This window comes from Pelmatolapia mariae, linkage group LG8 (genome assembly GCF_036321145.2).
Source record: "Pelmatolapia mariae isolate MD_Pm_ZW linkage group LG8, Pm_UMD_F_2, whole genome shotgun sequence".
NCBI classification, from domain to species: Eukaryota; Metazoa; Chordata; class Actinopteri; order Cichliformes; family Cichlidae; genus Pelmatolapia; species Pelmatolapia mariae.
This window is the reverse complement of record NC_086234.1, coordinates 16,323,266-16,344,338: the sequence shown is the minus strand read 5'-3', so window position 1 is coordinate 16,344,338 and position 21,073 is coordinate 16,323,266. Positions and strand designations below refer to the sequence as shown.

Genomic DNA, 21,073 nt, shown 5'->3' with positions numbered 1-21,073 from the left:
ATGCTTTACATTGTAGGGTTAAGACCCCCTACAATGAGATAACTCAGTTTCACCAAGCACTTGGCAACAGAGGGAAGGAAAAGCTCCCTTTTAACAGGAAGAAACTTCCAGCACAAAAATGCTGAGGGAGAGGAAGCTATCTGCCACGAGCAATTGGGGTTGAGGGGAGGGAGACAAGACAAAAGACAAGCTGTGGTTGAAATATCTGATATGATAATAAAGCAATTATGGAGGATACTAGAATAAAGTCTCTGCTGAAAAGGTGATTTTGGGACACTGAGGTATTATCTTACAAGGATTTGTGTGTGTCCATTGTTTACTTTAATACCATCCAAACTCTATAAGCACAAAGGTCGGGGGAGTGGATAGCATGAAAAGAACATCCGACTCATTTAAGACATAAGAAATGTGCTTATTGTTTACAGTGAAACATAGTCTGCCATAGCCTTCAACTACATTATTTCCAATATTATAAAGCTCTATTGTGTCATAAATATATATAATCCCAGTCAGTGGCATGTCCAAGATTTTTATCCCTCAGCCATACAATTTTATGTATTTAGACTTTTTACTTCAGTAAAAGTTATAAAGTCACATAGATTTATTCTGCACAAGTTGTATAATCAAAAATATATTCAGAGTAAGAGAAAATTTTCTCATGATGTAGAACGGCATTTTTAGAATCATTATATACATGCTGGATCATTCATTTAGGCTATGCTTATGGTTTTATTCATAACTAATGAATTTTAAATGAACTTATCACACATTTTGTGTTGTCAGACATGTGGAGCAGACACAGATCTGTGTCTTAGTCCAGGACCAAAACCTCCCAACCCCCACCCACCAACCTGTGGTTGCTACCAGCTGTCGTTTCATTCGAGCAGAAAAGGTTTGGGGCCAGCGTGTCTGCACCACTGCTGTGCTGACACTAAATCAGCTGAAAACAAGAGCACTTTCCTCGAATAGCAAGAGCAGGGAAATGACGGGAGGATGTTGATTGGAAATTACGAGAGGAGGAAGTGAGCCAGCATGGTGACTGCAGTGGTGGTGATGATATCAGGTTTATTGTGCTACAAAGCTTTTACCAGGAACAGTTATTAAACAAGAAAAGAAAGAAATTTCAGTCTCAAATACATCCAACAGAATCTTTAAATAATGCAATATATAAAAGGTCCTAGCACATCTCTTATTCTATATCTATTTATAATAATATAAAAAATTATCATTTATTATTGATGCATGAATTAAACATACAGAAAAAACGAAATAAACCTTCAATGTGTTATATGTTCAAAATGTGTTATATGTTCAAAATAAAAATAAATAAATTTAATGATTGTATTACTTTCCATACACAGTCTTAACAAATAATTATAATATTATTAATAATAACAAAAATGTGCATTTCAATCACTATAGCAAATGAAAATTCCAAAATTGAGATAATAGAGCGTTTGCTATCTTAAAGAGATAAAATGATGAGGTTTTTGAACAATAAATACATATTGCAAATATAAATATTAAATATCTATTTTAGGGTTTTTTTGTAAAATATAAATTTGTAAGCACAAAACCAAACAAACAAATAAATAAATAATCCCTGGTTAGTGGTGGTTAGTCTTTATATAGCATATTAAGCTCGCAAAGAAACCGTGCGTGTTGCTGGAGCCGGTGACGTAATTCGGTCCGCACGACACGATACGATCCAATGACGGCATGATGAAGTCAGAAAAGTGGGCGGAGACAGAAAGAGGGGGCTCGAGCAGACACAATTCAGTCCCGTGAGCAGGTCACAGAAGTAAACATAAAAACAAAGCCCACGCTCCACGCGCTCTGGTGTGTCTAATGTGTCGAGCCGTTTCCTCCGTCGTCTCACAAAGTGCCGCCGCTGTCTGTCAGCGGCTTTGACGCGGGCCGCCAGCATCCTCTCCGGCATCCACAAGTGAATGAGGAGGGCCGGTGGCCCACAGGGAGGGGTCGTTTGCTTCCAGGGCTGCCTCCTCCTGGATGGAGCAGGCAGCGATGGCCATGGGAGATGTCTCGAAAAAAGCATCGACTCGGAACCTGGCGGTGGAGAGGAAAAACCTCCTCACGGTCTGCAGGTGAGCGCATTATCCAACACGCCTTATGTTGTATATGGTAATGGACATTTTTAATGCCCTCAATGCTGCATTAAGTGCATCTAAGTGGTCATGTGGTTTGTAGCTGGTCTGTTTTACGGCAGCAGATTGGTGGAGATGTTTCCATCCTTGCCATAGATAATAAATGTCCTTATTTTCACGTGCACATTTAGGTTAGCTTCTCCAGCCTGTGTACTGATCGTGTGCCTCTGTGACCTACGACCTTGTATCACACATATATATTTAAATACAATCAGAGATCACACAGACAGTGGCCTCTCTGTGTGACTTTTATCTTTGTCAGTGCAATTTTTATCCCAGTGCTGATGGTGTGGTCGCTATGACGACACCCTTCCTGGAGCAAGGACTAGCTGGCACCCTAGGGACTTAAGGCAGGATGGCAGTATAAGATCTTTACATAAAGTCCTGCTTGGATTTTGTGATTTTGGATAGAGATTTGTTCTTCAGTAGGCTTAAACACACAAACACTGACCTGACAGTGCAGGCACATAATGATCTCTAACGATTATGGTTATGTAAAGGGACAGAGCATTTAGCCTGTAAGTCAGCAGGCATGCTTCCACTTCATCCAGCAGTAGTTGTGTTATCATTCAGCTCAGTCATGCATCAGCTTCAACGCAGATAGACATCCATAGCCCACAGCACATTTAAAGCTGCTGTGACTTAAATTTGGATTTTCCCAATGCTTAAAATATTTTATATAATCTAAAAGGGGTCAGTTGCCAAGGTGGACATAGGAGTGTTAGCTCACTTCAGCTCCACTGCATATTGTAGCTTCTTATATGTAAATTGAGAGCATTAAAGTCAGTAAAAATGCTTAAAAAAAAAAAAAAAAGTAAGCAGGACCTCTGTGAGCCAATGACAGGTGGATCTAGGTCAGGTCCCCGCCCTGCTGTTTGTAATACACAGGAAATGCAGGGATTGTGCTCGTTTTGAGGATAGTCAGCCATTTATTATCCAGTTGAAGCAGCTGAATGAGGCATTGTTGCCTTTGGAACAATGGGGAGTGAAATCACTTGCCTCAGTGGCTTGTGATAAGATAAGCATTGTTTATAGATGTGAACGTGGCCAGTAAAACATAAAGATGGTGACTCTGCAAAACATGACCAGTATTTAGCCATAATATTTTCTCTCTGTTTACAGGAGATGGTTAATTTCCTTCTCACAGCTCACTGCATATCTTACCGCCACTGGACAAATAGCATTTACAGGTGTTCTTGTAGAAAATAGTCCCGCTGAATTATTTAGTGTCCAGGAAAACATTTAGTGGTCACTGCTGAAGAAATAATGGTGCTTAAAATAAACGGAAAATTCTTTGCCTGTGAACTTTTATATCATTTGTGGGTGTATATTGCTGAAAATATACACCCACAAATGCACATTACTGGGAAAAATATTTCACTACTTCCTGATTTCTTATTTTTTGCATATTAGACAAAGATAACTTAAAAAATACAAATTGAAATTCTGAATGATGATTTCCTTTTATTAAAGGAAAAAATGCTGTCAGTTTTCAGGACATAGCTTAGCCCTATGTGAAAGTGTAATTGTGAACCTGGTTAAATCATGCATTTACTGTGATTATCCACATTTTTTGGAAAGCTGAGTTCAGTTTCGCTCACCATTGCCAGGTCTGATTACTGCATGACATGGTGAATCAAGAAATAACCTAAATATAAACATAAACCTATCTGACAAATGGAAGCAGGCCAAAAGACCTCAAAAAGCAAAACATCTTGCCACAATCTAAAGAAACTCATGAACAGATCAGAAACAAAGTCAATGTCAGGTCACAAAAGAACCCAGAACAACAGCTAAAGAACTTCAGGTCTCACTTGCTCCAGTTTAGGTCAGAGTTTATAATTCAACAATAAAAGAGCGACAGGGCAGACATGGCATCCATGGGAGAGTTGACCAAAACTAAGGCCCGTCTCACAAAACATCTTGATGATCCCCAAGACTTCTGTGGAAATATTCTGTGAGATAAAAGTTTAACTTTTTGGAAGGTTTGGGTCCTGTTACATCTGCTGTAAAACTAACATAGCATTTCATGAAAAGAGTACATCGTAACAAGAGCTAAGCATGGTGGTGGTAGCGTGATGGTCTGGGGCTGCTTTGCTGCTTCAGGACTTGGACGACTTGCTGTAATTAATGGAACCATGAATTCTGCTTTTTACCAGAAAATCTTGAAGGAGAATGTCTGAATGGCTCAAAAACAAAACAAAACAAAAAAAGAAGAAAAAAAAGGAGGTTTTGGAGTGGCTTAAAATAATCCAGACTTAAATTTGAGATGCTTTGGCATGACCTTAAACAGACCTTTGATGCTGGAAATCCGTCCACAGCGATGTGAAATACTCATTTCCCGATATCACAAACTTATGCTGTTTGTGTCATGGTCCGGAGTCTGTGGACTCCTTGTTTATGTTTAAATGTATTAATATTCTGTGGTTTTGTTTATCTTGGGTTGTCTGTGATTATCCCTAGTGTTGTGTGTCCTCTGTGCTCTCCAGTTCCACGTTTCAAGTTCCTGTGTTCTGTCTCCCAGTCTGTTAAGTTTGCCTGTTTAGAGATTTATCGGTGTGTTTCCTGTTTTATTGTGAAGGTCCATGTCTCTTGTCAGTGTTTCTAGTTTCGCTTCCCCTTGTCTTGTTATGTCCAATTAATCCCAGCCATGTCTCCCTCCTGTCTCCCATTCCCTGATTGCCCTGTGTGTATTTAAGCCCCATGTTTTCTCGTGTGCGTTGCTGGATTGTCTGTGTATCTCCCCGGGTCTCCAGTTAAGGTTTCAGGTTTGTCACCACCTTCTCAATAAAACTCACCTGCATCTCAGCTGCCAGCATTTAGGTCAACACGGCTTTCCCCGCTAGCTGTGACAGTTTGCAGTTTTTGCTACCAAGTGTGGAACAACCAGTTATTAGGTTTAGAAGGCTACACCACATTATTGAAACGTTGAACTGTAAACGTTACAGCTACAAAGCATTAGCTTGTTATGTCACTAGCTGTGTCCCAGTTCCTAGGCCGCATCCTTCAGAGGCCGCATTTGAAGGCCGATTACATCACAGCCAGGCGATGAGGGCTGTCCCAATTCAAAGGCTGCTCCAAATGAGGCCCCCAAATGCGTCCTTCATTTTCCTGGATATCAAGGATGGGTCAGGTGTATCCTTCGTGGCCCAACCTATCCCAGAATTCATAGCGCAGCCCAGCCAATTCCAGTTTCCAACAATGGCGGGTTGGTTTTAATATTACTCTTTCTGGGTCACAAAATAAACTTTTAAGATATTTTCAGGCAAGAATGTAGCTGTGTAAACTTCAAATATCTGCTCGGTTTATCAAGACATCACATATTTGCAAAAGGGCTCTGACGTTTTCACAGATGTCAGTTACCCACTAGAGCCGTCGAGAACACCAAACTCCCGCCACATTTTCAGACCCCGCGTGGTCTTTCGCTACTCAGGTTAAACATATAAGTCACTTAGATAATGTAAAAATACTATTGTTTGGCTTTTTTCAGTGTTTTACTTGTTCCTTATTAAATCGGTTTGGCTGAGATTAAAGTTATACTTTTCATGCAGCTGAATGAACGTCAAACAGAAAACTGATTAAACAGAAACGTGAGATGGTCGAGAGTTTACTCCAATGTCCTGTTATTTTTGAGGGAGCAAGGAGCAGACAGCTGAGTTTATTCAACTCCACCGAGACAGCTGGTGACGCAAATCTGAAGGCTAGACCGTCCCATTTCACAGCCTTGCAGTTCCAGCCTTCTCGGACTTCGAAGGACCCAGCCCACGTAGACCATGATGACCATGTGGCCTAGGAATTGGGACACAGCTACTGTTATGCTAATGCTAGTTGACGTTAATATTGTTAATGCTAATTAGCATTAGCAACAAAAAGCAGCTAGCTAATATCTCCAATATCTTGTTCCCTTGAGTTTTAATAACCCTCTATTTTCGCCAAAGTCTTTCTTTTTACAGTTTAATGAAATAAGAAACAGGCTCAATGTACAAGAATCAAAATTAAAACAGGATAATAGGGTAAAGTGGATTAAAGTAGTTGCATGCCATGGAGACTAGATGACGCGGATAAGTGACCAGTGACTCAGCTAAAAGTTTTCCCTATCCATCACCACAGTTATCAAGATTTACAGCCAAAATTTACATGCAAGTAGGATATTTATGAAATTATGGATAAAATCTTGCCAGTTGAGTTATGATTATTATCATTATTGAGTTATGTCTCTCTGAACTAATTTTATTTGTTCCAAATCTTTAACACACACAAAAGTTAAAGGATTTTCACAGGAAGATCCTGGAAGTCAGGAATGTATTATGGGAGACTTATGTCATCAGCTCAAATTATCTAGTACAAAGGAAGTTGTTGGAGTTTCCTGAAAGTGCTCGATGAACATAATCCTCACAGTAAAAGGATGACATCAGAGTGAAGTGTAGAAATGAGACTCAGGAAATGGAAGGTACATTGTCAGAGATCACATAATTACATCCACACTTAAATGGGATAGAGATACGCTTGTACAATTTCAAATAGTTTAACCCTCTGAGCTCTAACCCTGATTATAATTCCGGGCAATCAGATTAGTAATGCTTGATTGATTGATTGATGACGCAGTCCTGATACTATAATATTTTATAAAATATATAATATTTTAGTGACACTCAGACTATTTTGTTTTTCATGCTTTTATTTCCTCTTTGCTGTAATGGTCTTTTAACAGATATCAATCAGAAAGCATGAAATAGACTTCAGACTATGCAAAATCAGCTGCCAGATTGTTACCAGAACCTTGAAAACTGAACACATCTTACCCCAGTGTTAATGACTCTACACTGGCTGTGCATTTCTCTAGTAATTGATTTTAAGATTTTACTTATTACATTTAAAGTCCTTCATTGCCCGGCATCAAAATATACACTCAAACTGCAGTTCTTCTACCAACCAGTGCTGAGCTGAGATCCTTGGTCTGAAACCCATTAACAGTTCCCACCTCACATGTAAAGACACAATTGAGTGTTTGAATCGATTGAGTGTTTGAATGTTTGCTGTTGGGGCTCCTCGATTGTGGAATGACCTGCCTGAGAAAATTCAGCTCACCTCATCAGTGTCTTCTTTTAAGATTCACCTTATTTTATTTTGATGTTACATTTAAGTCTTGTGTTTTAATTGATATGTAAATTCCATCCATCGATCTATCCATTTTCTTCCACTTATCCGGGGCCGGGTCGCAGGGGCAGCAAACTAAGCAGAGAAGCCTGGACCTCCCTCTTTCCGGCCACCTCCTCTAGCTTGTCCAGGAGAACACCAAGGCGTTCCCAGGCCAGTCAAGAGATGTAATCTCTCTAGCATATCCTGGGTCTACCCCAGGGTCTCCTCCTGGTGGGACATGCCCAGAACACCTCACCTTGGAGGCACCCAGGAAGCATCCTTGTCAGATGCCTACACCTACACTGGCTCCTTTTAATGTGGAAGAGGAGCAGCTTTACCCCTCCCGGATGACTAAACTTCTCACCCTATCTCTAAGGAAGAGGGCAACCACCCTTCAGTGAAAGCTCATTTCCACAACTTTTATCTGTGATCTCATTCTTTCGGTCACTACCCAGAGGTCATGACCAGGTGAGGGTGGGGACGTAAGTCGACCAGTAAATCAAGAGCTTCTTTTTTACGCTCAGCTCTCTTTTCACCACTACGGACCAGTACAGTGTCCACTGATATGTTCATTGTTTTGTATAATCTCCTCCTTGTTTGTTCTGTTATTCTGTGTTTCTGGGAAGTACTCTGTAACTCTAGTTTTGATAAGTGCTGTAAAAATAAACTATTATTAAACTGTATCATACATAATTACTTTATGCCCTGCCCTAACAAGCTAACACCACCCGGATATTTTTAGGTTGCTTTTATGAATTTCATTGACCTTTGTTAATTGTACAGTACAGATTACAGCATGAATTTTGAACAAGGAAACCTAGGATATTTATGGAGACAAGTTATCTCTCTTATCTGCCATGGTCACAGAATACATTTAGACCCTTGTGTACAAAACCGAACTTTTACATTAACATGTGGTATATCTGAAAGATTACGTGTTGACAGAATAGGACAACGTGGAGTATTTTGTTCAGTAAGGTCAGTCTGACACCGAGATCAGAGTCTTAAAATGTTCCCATTGTTCCCATTTTACCATTCACTGATCACACAAGTACATCACATTTATGACACCGGACCCAAAAATTCACATAACAACATATATATTTTTCTTCAAATATAGAAAGCAACTTTCTTACATATTAAATTGTTATCATACAGAGACAAGAGTTCAGCTTCCTATAAAAACAGCACAGAGCTCTGTAGTCTGGGGAGAATTGTGTGATTTTTCAGTGCTTACTATTTACTCTATATTTTGCCAAATTAAGCAAGCAATTTGGCAGAAGATAGAGCGATTCCACAGTCTTATCATCTCCTGTTTTCTCTACACTGATCCAAGGATCGATCCCGTGTCATCTGGAACAGCCATCACTAATATTTTAACACAGAAAAATAAACGTAGAGCACAATACTATACATAATCTGCTAATGTACATTCTTTAAATCTGTGCATATCCCTGTAATTTGTGTTTTTATGATATTAGAAATCATGTAAGAAAATGAATAGTCATTCTAATTGTACTCATTAAAAAATGTTCAGTCTGTTTTTTAGGGTTAAACCTAAGAGTTAACTAAATGTATAACAGTGGCAGAACATTGTGTTCTTTCGTGACTGCATCCTTAAACAGACTTGTGTGGTTTATCAAATGTGATTCACAAACGTTTAGCAATAGTTTGATGTACGACATGTTCTGCCTACTGTAAACTGAAACAAAGACAGCGGTAACCCATCAACGTTTTTCCTGACTAATCTTTTCCCACTATGACTTCATGTGCTGGAAAGCACATGAAGTGCTCGAATAAGTGCTCGAATAAGTGCTTGAATAAGTGCTCTCCTCGCTCCTCTCCACCACACACAGGTTTTCAGTTAAGACCCTGCTGGAGAAATACACGGCCGAGCCCATCGATGATTCATCAGAAGAGTTCGTCAATTTCGCCGCCATCCTTGAACACATCCTCAGCCACCGTTTCAAAGGTACTAAACTGAGGAGATAACATACCGGGGCTTAACGTCCTGTTGAATCAAGGCTCTTACAGTGTTTACTGAAACTTTTCTGTCCTGTTTAGCAGCTTCGGCAAGCAGAACCATGTTGTTTTATTATTCGCAGTAATATATGTGTAGTGCAACAATGTGTTTTTCAGTGCTTACTAAAACTAATGCACTTCACATGCTTGTTGTGTCAGGCTCTAGTAGCTGGTTCGATGGTCAGAGGAGTTACTGGGACTACATCCGCCTGGCGTGTGCTAAAGTCCCCAACAGCTGCATTAGCAGCATTGAGAGCATGGAAAACATCAGCACCTCACGAGCCAAGGCAAGACCAGCATACGATGACAAAAAAATTACAAATAAATAAGAATATGTAGTTTCATTGGGACTAATTTAGAAGTCATTTTTGTGACTCTCCAAACTAATTTCTTTAGCTTTGGTGTTCCTTTCAGGGCCGAGCCTGGATGAGAGTAGCTCTGATGGAGAAGAGGCTATCTGAATACATTGCCACTGCTCTGAGGGACAGCAGGACAACCAAGTCAGCACCTCTCTATATAATAAAAATCACTCAATCCTCGTACAAACATGCTCCCACCTAACTGCACTTGTCATTGTGCTTTAGGAGGTTCTATGCAGAGGGAGCCATCATGTTAAGAGAAGAAGCTACAGTGCTAACAGGGATGCTAATAGGTCTTGGAGCTATAGACTTTAGGTGGGGCGTCCTGACTTTTTAGGTATCAGACTGATACTTTTAAAATCCTTTATGCATGTATAAAGTTTCTAATTTCTGAATGGTTTGTCTCCCTCAGCTTCTGTTTAAAAGGGGAGGCCCTGGATGGGAAATCTCCTGCAGTGATTGACTATACTCCATACTTGAAATTTACACAAAGGTACACCAACCTTAACGTATTTCGGAGACACTTTGAAAGTTACAGAAACCCCACTTCACACACCCCATTCAAAGTCAATAAGATACTGATACTGACTGCTTGTGTCACAGCTATGATTACCTGAGCGATGACGATGATCGGCAGAGTGTTGACAGCAGCGCGAGTGACGACAGCGTCCCTGAACATCCTTACATCCCCCTGGTCACAGACGAGGAGAGCTGGAGCACAAAGTGTCGCAAGATGGAGCAGAGGTTCAAGATTGTCAATGCACAAAAGGTGGGCGGACAAACATGATGTGTTTCTATCGCTGTTGTTTGATCTAAATCTAAGGTTAATAAATGCAGATAAACGCGTTCATCGTTTCATGACTCTATTAATCTGTCAGTTAATAACAAAGATTATACTGCGGAATCATTTCTACAATACTATGACCGTTCACAGATGGTTGATGTCTAATATGAGTATCCGAGGGTGGATGTGTTTTTTAAATTTTCGCTCAGTCTGAATGTGTGTTGTCAGGGTTACCTGGAGGAGCTTGTGCGTCTGCGTGAGTCGCAGCTGAAGAACACAGAGATAGAGAACAAGAGGCTAAAGGCCCGGCTGGAGGAGCTGCAGACCCAGAGCCAACAGGAGAAAAGGGAACTGGAGGCCATTGTCTTGGAGCTTCAGGAGCAACTGTGAGTGAAATAGATAGATGGTTAGGATGTTTAACCCTCTACTGCATGACTTTTCAATTTTGGGGGAAAAAAATATTTCTACCTATTTTGGGGGAGCTTTAGGGTCCCTAATAATATATCAATCAAAAAATTTGACACCCTGCCCCCCCCCAAACAGATATTGGTTTGTTGCTTCAAGGTAACACTGTGCGACAAGGGTAGTAAAATGCCAAGTTATTCTATAATAAGTTGTATTAGTACAAGGATGAACAAATAAATACACAACAAAAAACAATGTAAACATTTCACAGAACAATAAAACACCAAAATATCAAACATTTGACCCTAACCCCATGCACGCGCGTGCACACACACACACACAGACACCCACACACACACGTTGTGTTTCCATCACTTTTGGGGACATTACATTAACTTACATTCATTTCCTGGAGACTTATCCTGACTCTACCCATCACTATTCCCTGCCTGAACCTTACCCTAACCCTGACTCAAGCCTTCACCCTAAAATTGAATGATTTACCTTGCAATTTGTCCCCATAAAGTAGGCGAGACCTCACAATGTGAGTGTGTAAAAACATTTGTGTCCCTACAACAATAAGTAATACACGACCACACACCCACACAGCAAAATTGGTATGGCCCGGATCTGGCCCACACAATGTGCTTACACATGGCCCACATACCGCAAAGAATGACGGCCCTTTAGTGGCCTAGACCTGGTTTGCCAGAGGTGGCCCACACATGGGCCAGCACAAGGCCAGTTATAGGCACACTGCTGGCCCTGTGCTGGCCCAGAACAGTTTCAGTTCTGGCCCCAGATGTCAGCCTAATGTGTACCTTAATCAAGCCATGTAATAACAACATGTGCCAGAACATGCAAAACAGTGCAAAAGTAACATGCCGAAACTCTGTTCAGACAGTGAACAGACTGATTCTTATATAATGCTTTTCTACTCTCCCAGATCACTCAAAGTGCTCTATATAACATGCCACATTCACCCACTTTCGCCAAACTGAGTGCTTCCTAACTACATTCATACACACTCACACTCTTGACATGCAGACTGGAGGGGCCAGGGATCGAACCACTAGCCTTCCGATCAGTTTGTAACCTGCTCTACCACCTGAGATATGGCATGCCATCGCATAAACAGTGGGGTCATTGACAGACCTGGCACACATCTGGTTGACATACATTCTGCCAAAACATCAGTCAGTCAGAAGTGCCAGCTTGATGCCAGGTCTGGGCCGGACCTGTTTTCTGTAGGCCTGGGCCACATAAACCAAGCCACAATCAAGCCAGATATGGCATGCCATCACATAGACAGTGCCATCTATGCCAGGCCTGGCCCACATCTGGATGACATACGTCTTATCATGCCAGAAGTCAGCCAGCAGTGTCGACTTGATACCAGATCCTGGCCAGACCTGCTTGCTATGTGGGCACTAACACACACAGACAAAGTTACTTTACTAACTGACCCCTGACCCCTGAGCTCCTAAGTATTCCCCAAACCTCATTCAGGGATCCACTCCTCTACTTCAATGTCACTCCCTGAAAGCTCACTGTCCTCACTTTCTGAGGACAGAAAGTGCACATTCCCTTGGTTTCCTTCCATAAAAGGTATTTACATCCATGTCCTGTAATTATGAGTAGATTGTAAAGTAAAAAAACATTGACTATGATCATATAAATGCACACAAACACATCTCTACATACATATGCAAATGCATTATATTGCCTGAAAAAAATTGGGCTAACTGCGCAGTGTTGCCTTGAGGCAACGAATGAAAATTAACAGTTTTACTGTATAAATAAATTTAAAAAAGTAGAACAAACAATCAAATATGCTTCTTAACATATTCATGCACATACAAGTATTTTTTTAAATAAGTTTATTTCACTATAAACATGTAAAATAGTGATCTTTATCTTGCCTCCTAATCGAGATGTCTCTCATGTAGTGCAACTTGCAGAAAGGGGTCCTCCCCCCCCAAAATGAAAGTCACACCACCTTCAACTCATCATTTTTTTGGAAAGAGATGTGTCTGGTAGCATTATTTGAAAAAAAAAAGTTGGTTTTTTTTGAAGGACCAGTGTAAGGCATGAAAATGTGGTTTGTTGCCTCAAGGCAACGCTATGCTGTAGAGGGTTAAGCAAATAGCTTTAACACAATGCCAGCTTAACTGATGAGCACTCTTCACTGCAGAGTACCGTGGACTGTGTGTGCTTTTCAGTGGTTCTGTTGTTGGGACTTATGCTTTACCCTCACATGTCTCAGGACAAGCTTGATTCCGTGTGACTCCAACCACTTGGCGAAAAACCTCTCAATCCCACTCGTCAACCAGTGGCCAACACTCGAGCTGTTCGACAGCCAAGAGGACGTGAAGCTGTTTCGCAGGTTTGCTACAGGCAGCATGGTTACTTTGTCTCGTTGTTGCAATTTGACAATATACACAAACTCTGTAATAACAATAATATACACCAGCCAGTCGCATTTTTAAGTTACACCTTGCTAGTACTGGCTGGGACTCCCTTTTGTCTTCAGAACTGCTTCAGTTCTTCACAGCATGGAATCGAAAAGTCCATCTGCTTCAAGGTTAGACATGTTGTTCTCTTTTTCAGACCATTCTCCTTAAACTCTACAGATGAGGAAATACATCAGAGGACGATATTCAAACGTCTATCGTTCCATGTTATAGGCTATCGTTTATTTGTTTTATTGACGGTTTGCAATAGTCACCATGACAACACAGAAGGACTAACCAAAACAAATCGAGAAGCTCATTCCTAAACAGGCAGCTACTTCTGTAGCTGCAACAACAGATATGTGGACGAGCCGAACAACATTCCTGTATGCACTTAACGGTGCGCTTCCTCCGAGACTGGACACTCTGCAGTAGATGTTTGCAGACAGGCTGGTTTCCATACAGGAACAGGAGTGATACCCGGTGGCCTCAGGGAAGCTCTTGCGTTACTGTGAGGTCATCTAGTTAGTATCGCTATTGGATAACACTGCGTAAGGCCCATATTTATTTCATTTTTAATTATTTGATTTAAATGTGAAAAAGAAATAGTACTTTTGATGGACAGATTATATAAACTATTCACTAAATTTACAGAAAATGCACTATTTTGTGGTATATATCATCAGTTGTGTGGGAAAATCCCAGCAGATCAGCAGTTTATGAAATACTCTGGCATCAGGTGTGCTACGTTCAAAGTTTGACCTCCCAGTCCATTGTTACCATAGTGGGCTGGTTTTAGTCATTATGCAAATGTGCTGTTTATAAGACTGGGGAAACCTGCAGTCAGCTGAGACTGAAGAAGTCACTTGGATGAGTGACGAAACGTTTCTCCCACTGAAAACGCTACGTCCAGATGAACAGAATCAAAGTAATTTAAATCACCTTTCTTCCTCATTCTTGTTCTCAGTTTGAACTTCAGCACATTGTTTTGATCATGTGTACATGCTTAATTGCACTCACTTGCTGCCATTTGACTGGTTTATAAAATAATTGTGTTGATTAGCAGTTGAACAGGTGCACCTAATGAAGTGGCTGGTGGGTGTATAATATTATTCCATCAAAGATCAGACAGCACTTAGCAGTTTGTGTAAATCACAAGCAAAAATCAGATGGCGTAGTTATGTCCATGTAAACCTGTATAGAAAACATTTTAATTTTTTAATTCAAAATTTGCACCTACATTTGAGCCATATATAAACATTTGCCTTGTTTTCTCTTTCAGGAGGAGCTTTCCGAGCACAGAGCTGCTGTCAGTGGAGGTCAGCCTGGATTCTGACTCTCAGAGGACTCATGAGAAACAGAATGGGAGGGCCTGGTGCACAGGTGACAGCTCAAACACACAAGCGATTAAACATGTGTGTACAGTTAAACTGACCCTCCCGTTCTATGTTTGTCCCACCCTCCCAGAAAAGGACTACACCCCCTCCATGATGGGCCTGTGTGGGTCCTTGGCGTCCTTCCCAAGCTGCAAATCTCTGACTAGCCTGAAGTCCAGCGAGTGCCTGGTCAACATCAGCACAGAGAACAGTCCTGCCCTCTCTCCCAGCTAGGGGGCACCAAAGAAACACTGCCAAGAAACATTAAGACGCTGCGGCGTGAAAATAAAATGACTGTTCACGGTGGGCAGACAGATGCTTGACAGACTTGAGTCCCTTTACTTTTAAAACCCAGCACTCTCTCAGCTTACACCTGTTGTGGAAGAGCAGCCTGCACGCTCTCTGGGCCTGTGCAGCAAAGATGCAGGAGCAAGCTGCCGCACTGCCTCATGGCCTCCTACAGTGTCATTGCCTTTCATTGTCGTGACATCATTAAGCCTCCTGCACTGTAAAGCAGCCGGTTTAGGTCTGACCCTCCTTCACTTACAGTCACCCATCTGAACCGGTCACCTTCATCGAAGCTCGCTGTAGGATCGTTCTGTGTGTCGCTGTCCTTTTGTCTGCGTCTTATCGATCTGTCAGCCTATCTTACTCTGCCTGTTGAATAACACTCACAGGATGGGTGAGCTGCTATAACCTTATGGAGAAACAGCCCTATTATATACTGTTACAGGAGCATGAAAAGATTTTAGAACAGAAGCTTTTAATGTGGCGAGTCAGATGGTTTATGATGAAGATTATTTAAAAAAATAAATAACAGAAGCTACTTTATGATATTAAAATCAATGACAGTTTAGACCTTATTCAATCATACGCTAGGTTAGACACACAGGCTACAGAGGATTGTGGAGATGCCACAGTGTGAACATTTAAAAAATAAAACAGAAATCTGTTGCATACAAACGCAGAGTTTATTGTGACTATGCAGAATGAGTGTTGTCCTTGTCTTTTTCTACAAACCTAGCTTGATAGAATAGTTTGAGCAGGAGAGAAATAGTGAATGTGCAACATGCGTATGCCATTTTTTTCTTTCTGTGAGCTTTCCTTTTCTGTTAGAGTTACGTCCATGACCTACTCACCTGTGTCAGTCACACATGTGTAAATTGCTTTTTAATGCGGCGTTTTTGAGAGTTGGGAAACGTTTAAAACTGCAATAAAACTGCCTTTTTTTGAAACATTAAATGTGCTTATGTATTTAATGGATATACCATCAGCCTATCTACTGCTTCAATCCAGGCTGAAATCACTCAGTTCCTATCCTATGAGAATAGTTCCTCTAAGGACTACAGGTAATCCTCAGGGATCCTTTCTGTTGCGCCACCAGCAGGTCAGATTTTTAAATGTCGAGTGAAGAATCCTACAATCTATTAGATGGACTGTCATAGCATTTTGTACAGACATTAATCAACGTACTGGGATTATCTACCACACTGTTGTACATTAGCCCCTGATATTTAAATAATTACTAAGTACTTTTGCATGAATTGTTCTTTTAGCTTCTGAGTTCTCCCAAATATTTTGTAGCAACATAAGGTTGACAAATCTGATCTCTGATAAAATTTGGACATCATGATATCGTGTTACCTAGACTTTCCTGCACATATTCTCCGTGATCTGACCACATTTAGACTACACCTATCCAGTGACATGATGATTTTGGCATAATGGGTTGTTTTAATCGGGAGGAGACCCCGGGGCAGACCCAGGACACGCTGGAGAGATTATATCTCTCAGCTGGCCTGGGAGCACCTTGGTGTTCCCCTGGATAAGCTGGAGGAGGTGGCTGGGGAGAGGGAGGTCTGGGCTTCTCTGCTTAGGCTGCTGCCCCTGTGACCCGGCCCCGGATAAAGCGGAAGAAGATGGATGGATGGGTTGTTTTAATACTCAGACACAAATGGGGAAAAAGAAAGTACATATCAGGTCATAAAAAAAGAGTCTGGTCCTTAGCAGGTCTTAAAATTGGGTATATACAACCTCATGTTAAACCCACAGCAGGTTACTAGCAATGACAAAAAACTTTTTTCAATGAAAATTAAGGAAAACAAATCTTTATTTCACAGTCAGTCACTCCCCAATCTCAACAACAGACCAATAACCATTTCACTGCAACCAATCAAAAGCACACTAAGTGATCAGACACCATTAATGAGTTCCACACCTAATTAGTTTTATTGTAGCCCATCAAAAACAGAGACCAGGCTGAATAAAATCAGTAGGATTTGTAACGGGGAAGCAAGCATATATTCAATAAATGGACAGACAAAAAAGAGAAAAAGAACAAAAAATGCCCAGTCCATCCCAAAGGAAGCAACCATTACCCATACAGGCTTACTTAAGGATGGACCACACACATGAATAAACCCCCAACAAATCAAAACAATACCCCATGGCTGGAACAGCTAGTGGATCACTGCTGCTCTGGTAAATCAATCTACGCCCTTGGCACCTTCACTTCCAAAGGTGCACAGGTTAGTGTTCCTCCACCTGCACACCTGATCCCGACTCACAAAACACACCTGTAACTCCCTGTAGTTGCTTGTATATATGCACAAAACTTCTAATTAAGGCAGCTCCACTGTTTTCCTTCAATACCAACTGTCACATACAGGTAAACAACAGAAATGCAAAAGCAATGTGAAAAACTGAATACACCCTCATGAGTTACCTGCTTTCCACAGGAATTAAGAGGGTAGGTGGCTGCTAATTAATTGCACTTCACTAACTCATCAGCAGCAAGTGTGAGCACCTCTACTGCAGTTTGCTGGTCACGAGCTTTCAGGCTGTGGACGTGCCGACAAATTCACCTCTTGGTCAGAGAAACTGCAAAAAACCACAGAGCTACATACACTCTACTGTCCTCAGTTTGCATGAGAAATGTTAAAGTTCATGACAGTAAAATTAGAAAAGGACTAAACAAATATGGCTTGTTTGGAAGGGTTTCCGGGAGAAAGCTTCTTTTTTCTATAAAGGACAGAGAATAGTCATTTTCTCCTGGTTTGCAGAGTTGAACAAACCACAAGGCCTCTAGAACAATTTCCTTTTAACAGATGAGACCAAAGTGGAGATGTTTGGCCATAATGCACACTGGCACGTTTAGTGAAAACCAAACACAGCATATCAGGACAAACACCTTATACCAACTGTTAAACACAGGGGTGGAAGGGTGATGATTTGGGCTTGTTTTGATTTAAAATTTGAAAAATTGGTGTACTTTCTTTTTCACACTCCCTCCATATGATAAGCTGATATCACAGCTGATTATTTTACTATAGGTCCAAGAAGCCTCCCTACCATCACCCTCATCCCCCTTTGGCCTGGGTCATGCTTTGTTCTCGTGTCTTCCCCTTGAGACCTAACTTTGTGAAGCATGACATCGCCTCTCTTTAAATGAGTTTGAGATAGCTCACATGAGGTCAGAGGTTAGGCTCATTTATTCATTAACACAGACAAATACACAGAGCTGAGCAAACAGGAGCTGGAAGTCCTTTGGTAAATGTTGGAAAAGCATTACGTGGAAGATGCATTCCAGGTCGACATACTGTCCAATTAACTCCCAGGCTGTAAATGAATGGATGCCTGTGGGGTGGTGCTAAGCTGTGTTTAGTTATTTGTCTTTGTCTTTGGTGGTTTTGTGAGAGTGACATTAATTGCTGGCTGCAATTTATACTAGACAGATGAGCACGCTGTAAACACATGGTTTAACGCTTCATCTTTCTGTGATAAAGCCCTCTTAGTCCCATTCTGGTGTCCCGGCAAGCAAATGTGTTATCTAAGCACGGGGACAGGGTCCCGTGTAAGACGCGCATGTTTCAGGACAGTTAGCTTTTGCAGAGGGCGCCGGATGGTGAGTCTTACACTGCTCTGGCTTCTAAAAGTGGCATTTTGTTATCTCAGCCCTCTTCTTCTGTCCCACCATCGGCACTCCCTTTTTACACAGTCAGGATATTTATCTTCCACAATGCACACTGTCTCATATACGCACGCACACCACCCATAACCACTTCACAGTCCACCCAGATGGTGCACACACACCCAGCTGGGCCTCAGGATTGCATGAAGGGGAAATTAGTCTACAAATAAACAAATGTATGAAGCTGATGATGAAATATTTAGATGACCGCTCCGGGGGGAGTTTGCATGTTCTAGCTCATTTAGTGTAGATAACATGGACTTTATACCAGAGAGAGCTCTGCAAACCATGTCACACTGTTGGAATTTGTTTATATTTCTCCTACGTTTATTCATCCATTGGTGTTGGTGCATTTCTTTTTTTACACTGTGTGTATTTAAAAACAATCTCTTGAAAGTTTTCTTTAATTAGCCAAGTCTTGCTTTTCTTGTCAAATAACATTATTGGTAAAGGCTAATGCAGCGTAGACCCCACAGAAGTGCTGCTGTAAGAAAGAAACTAGCAAATTCGCATGAGGTTTATGATGTTTACGTATGATAAATTAAGGAAATCAAGGATGTTACAGCAATATTATTTTATTGTTGTACTGCAATGAAGCAAACCAGTGGAGGAGAACACAAATACCGGTATGTCAAAATAACATGAAAATCAGAGCTGCAGGGAACAGAAACAATGTATGTGCATAATGACCGATCAAATAACAGCATGATCTTAGACAGCCTCAGCTCTCCTGACCTACAGTTTCTCTCAGCTAAATACCGGCCATTTTTTCTTCCAGTAGAGCGAACGGTGGTGATTGTTGCTGCTGTCTGCATTCCACCTGATCCCAGGGTTTAGCAGGAATTCCTGCGAAACAGACAGCAGCTTCACCCTGATGGCATCAGACAAACCTCAACTCAGTACTTCTTGGATTCATTTACATGTGTACTGCCTGATTAGGGCAGAAAATACATTTGATCATGTTTACTCAAATATCAAGCATTCATATAAAGCCATACCCCTCCCCCAGTCAGACCAGTCAGACCACGTCCCTCGTCTCCTCACTCCTGCTTGCACCCCTCTCAGGAGACAACCCCCCCCCCCCCCTCCCCCCCCAAAAAAACCAAAAAAAACAAAGCCACAACTGAAGACTATTGAAGACTATCAAGCCTGACCTCAGAAAGCCCTCTCATAACTACTGGACTGTTTTGAACACACTGTTTGGGACATATTTGAACATCAGCTGAACACACAGACACACGGTTCTGTTCTGCATCAAGTACTGTGCTGATAATACCACTGCCAGAAAACCTGGATGACAGGGAAGCTCGGGACGGTCTTCAGAGACCGCGGCTCTGACTGTTAGATCAGGTTACAGAGCTCTGTACAATCCTGCTAGAGCTGAGCTGGAGAGCGGGATAAAAGAGGAAGATGGAAGATCACCTCATCCACTAGCTACAGGGGCCTCACACAGCACTCAGTGTCAGCCTCTCAGTCTCCCCAGACTCCAGAACCCAGGCAGTCACCTTACAGCAACATCAAGTGAGGCTGGTGCACAGGTCAGTGAACACAAGGAAGGCCTCTGATCCTGACTGGATTCCTGGGAAGGTGCAAACAAGCATGTGCAGATCAGCCATCATCCCCTCATCCCAACCTGTGTGAAGTCTGCAACAGTCTTTCCTGTACCCAAACAAATCAGCCACTGACTGTCTCAGTGCTTACCACCCAATAGCACTTACAGCTCTGTCTTTAGTAGTTTTAATATATATTACTTTTTTATATTTACAGTGTAAATGACTACATGTTTGCGCTTCATTTCTCTTTGCATCTGAAGGTGGAGCTGCTCTGCAGTGACATTATTCAAGGTATAATGAAAACTACAATAAAATTTACATAATTTGGAGAAGTGAGAAGCAACCATGTACATTTCAGTGGCCCTCCCATAGGCGTACTTTACATGATTATTTCCATTTTGTGTTATTTTATACTTCTGCTTCACTTGGAGCCAATTATTTTCTTTCATTAATGAGCTACTTTTATTTTTTGGGAGCTGTAGATATATTAGTGCTGCAATGACTCTAAGTACTTCAATGCATTTTCTTTTCAGCTTTTATGCCGGCCACTTGAATCAATGGCCTTATTTTTACAACAGCAGGTGTAATAACAAACGAATGTTGCTCTTAATTAAGAGAGTGCTCTGTAGATCTTTCTACACAAGTAGTGTTTACTTGCTAGGCCAGAAAAGTCACTAGCATGGCCCTTTAATGCATGTAAACTACTGCAGCAGCTTTAAAGTATGCTGATTCATGTGTCAACGTATAGCTACAATAGTCGTTTTTCTCCTTTAAAAAGGTTTAAATTTGTATTTAAAACACGAATTTAACATTAAAAAATAAGCTAACCTGAGATATGAATTTGGGG

At 41.3% G+C, this 21,073-nt stretch overlaps 1 protein-coding gene across 1 annotated transcript; it reads left to right on the top strand.

Moving 5' to 3' along the window:
- Positions 1 to 1,723: 1,723 nt before the first annotated feature.
- On the top strand, positions 1,724 to 15,939 carry rundc3ab (RUN domain containing 3Ab). Its single transcript, XM_063481261.1, has 11 exons — positions 1,724 to 2,105; positions 9,161 to 9,276; positions 9,486 to 9,613; positions 9,741 to 9,826; positions 9,911 to 10,000; positions 10,098 to 10,178; positions 10,289 to 10,454; positions 10,698 to 10,855; positions 13,141 to 13,260; positions 14,610 to 14,710; positions 14,795 to 15,939. The coding sequence occupies exons 1-11, from the start codon at positions 2,011 to 2,013 to the stop codon at positions 14,935 to 14,937; spliced, it is 1,284 nt and encodes a 427-aa protein (XP_063337331.1). The 5' UTR covers positions 1,724 to 2,010; the 3' UTR covers positions 14,938 to 15,939.
- The last annotated feature ends 5,134 nt before the right edge of the window (positions 15,940 to 21,073 follow it).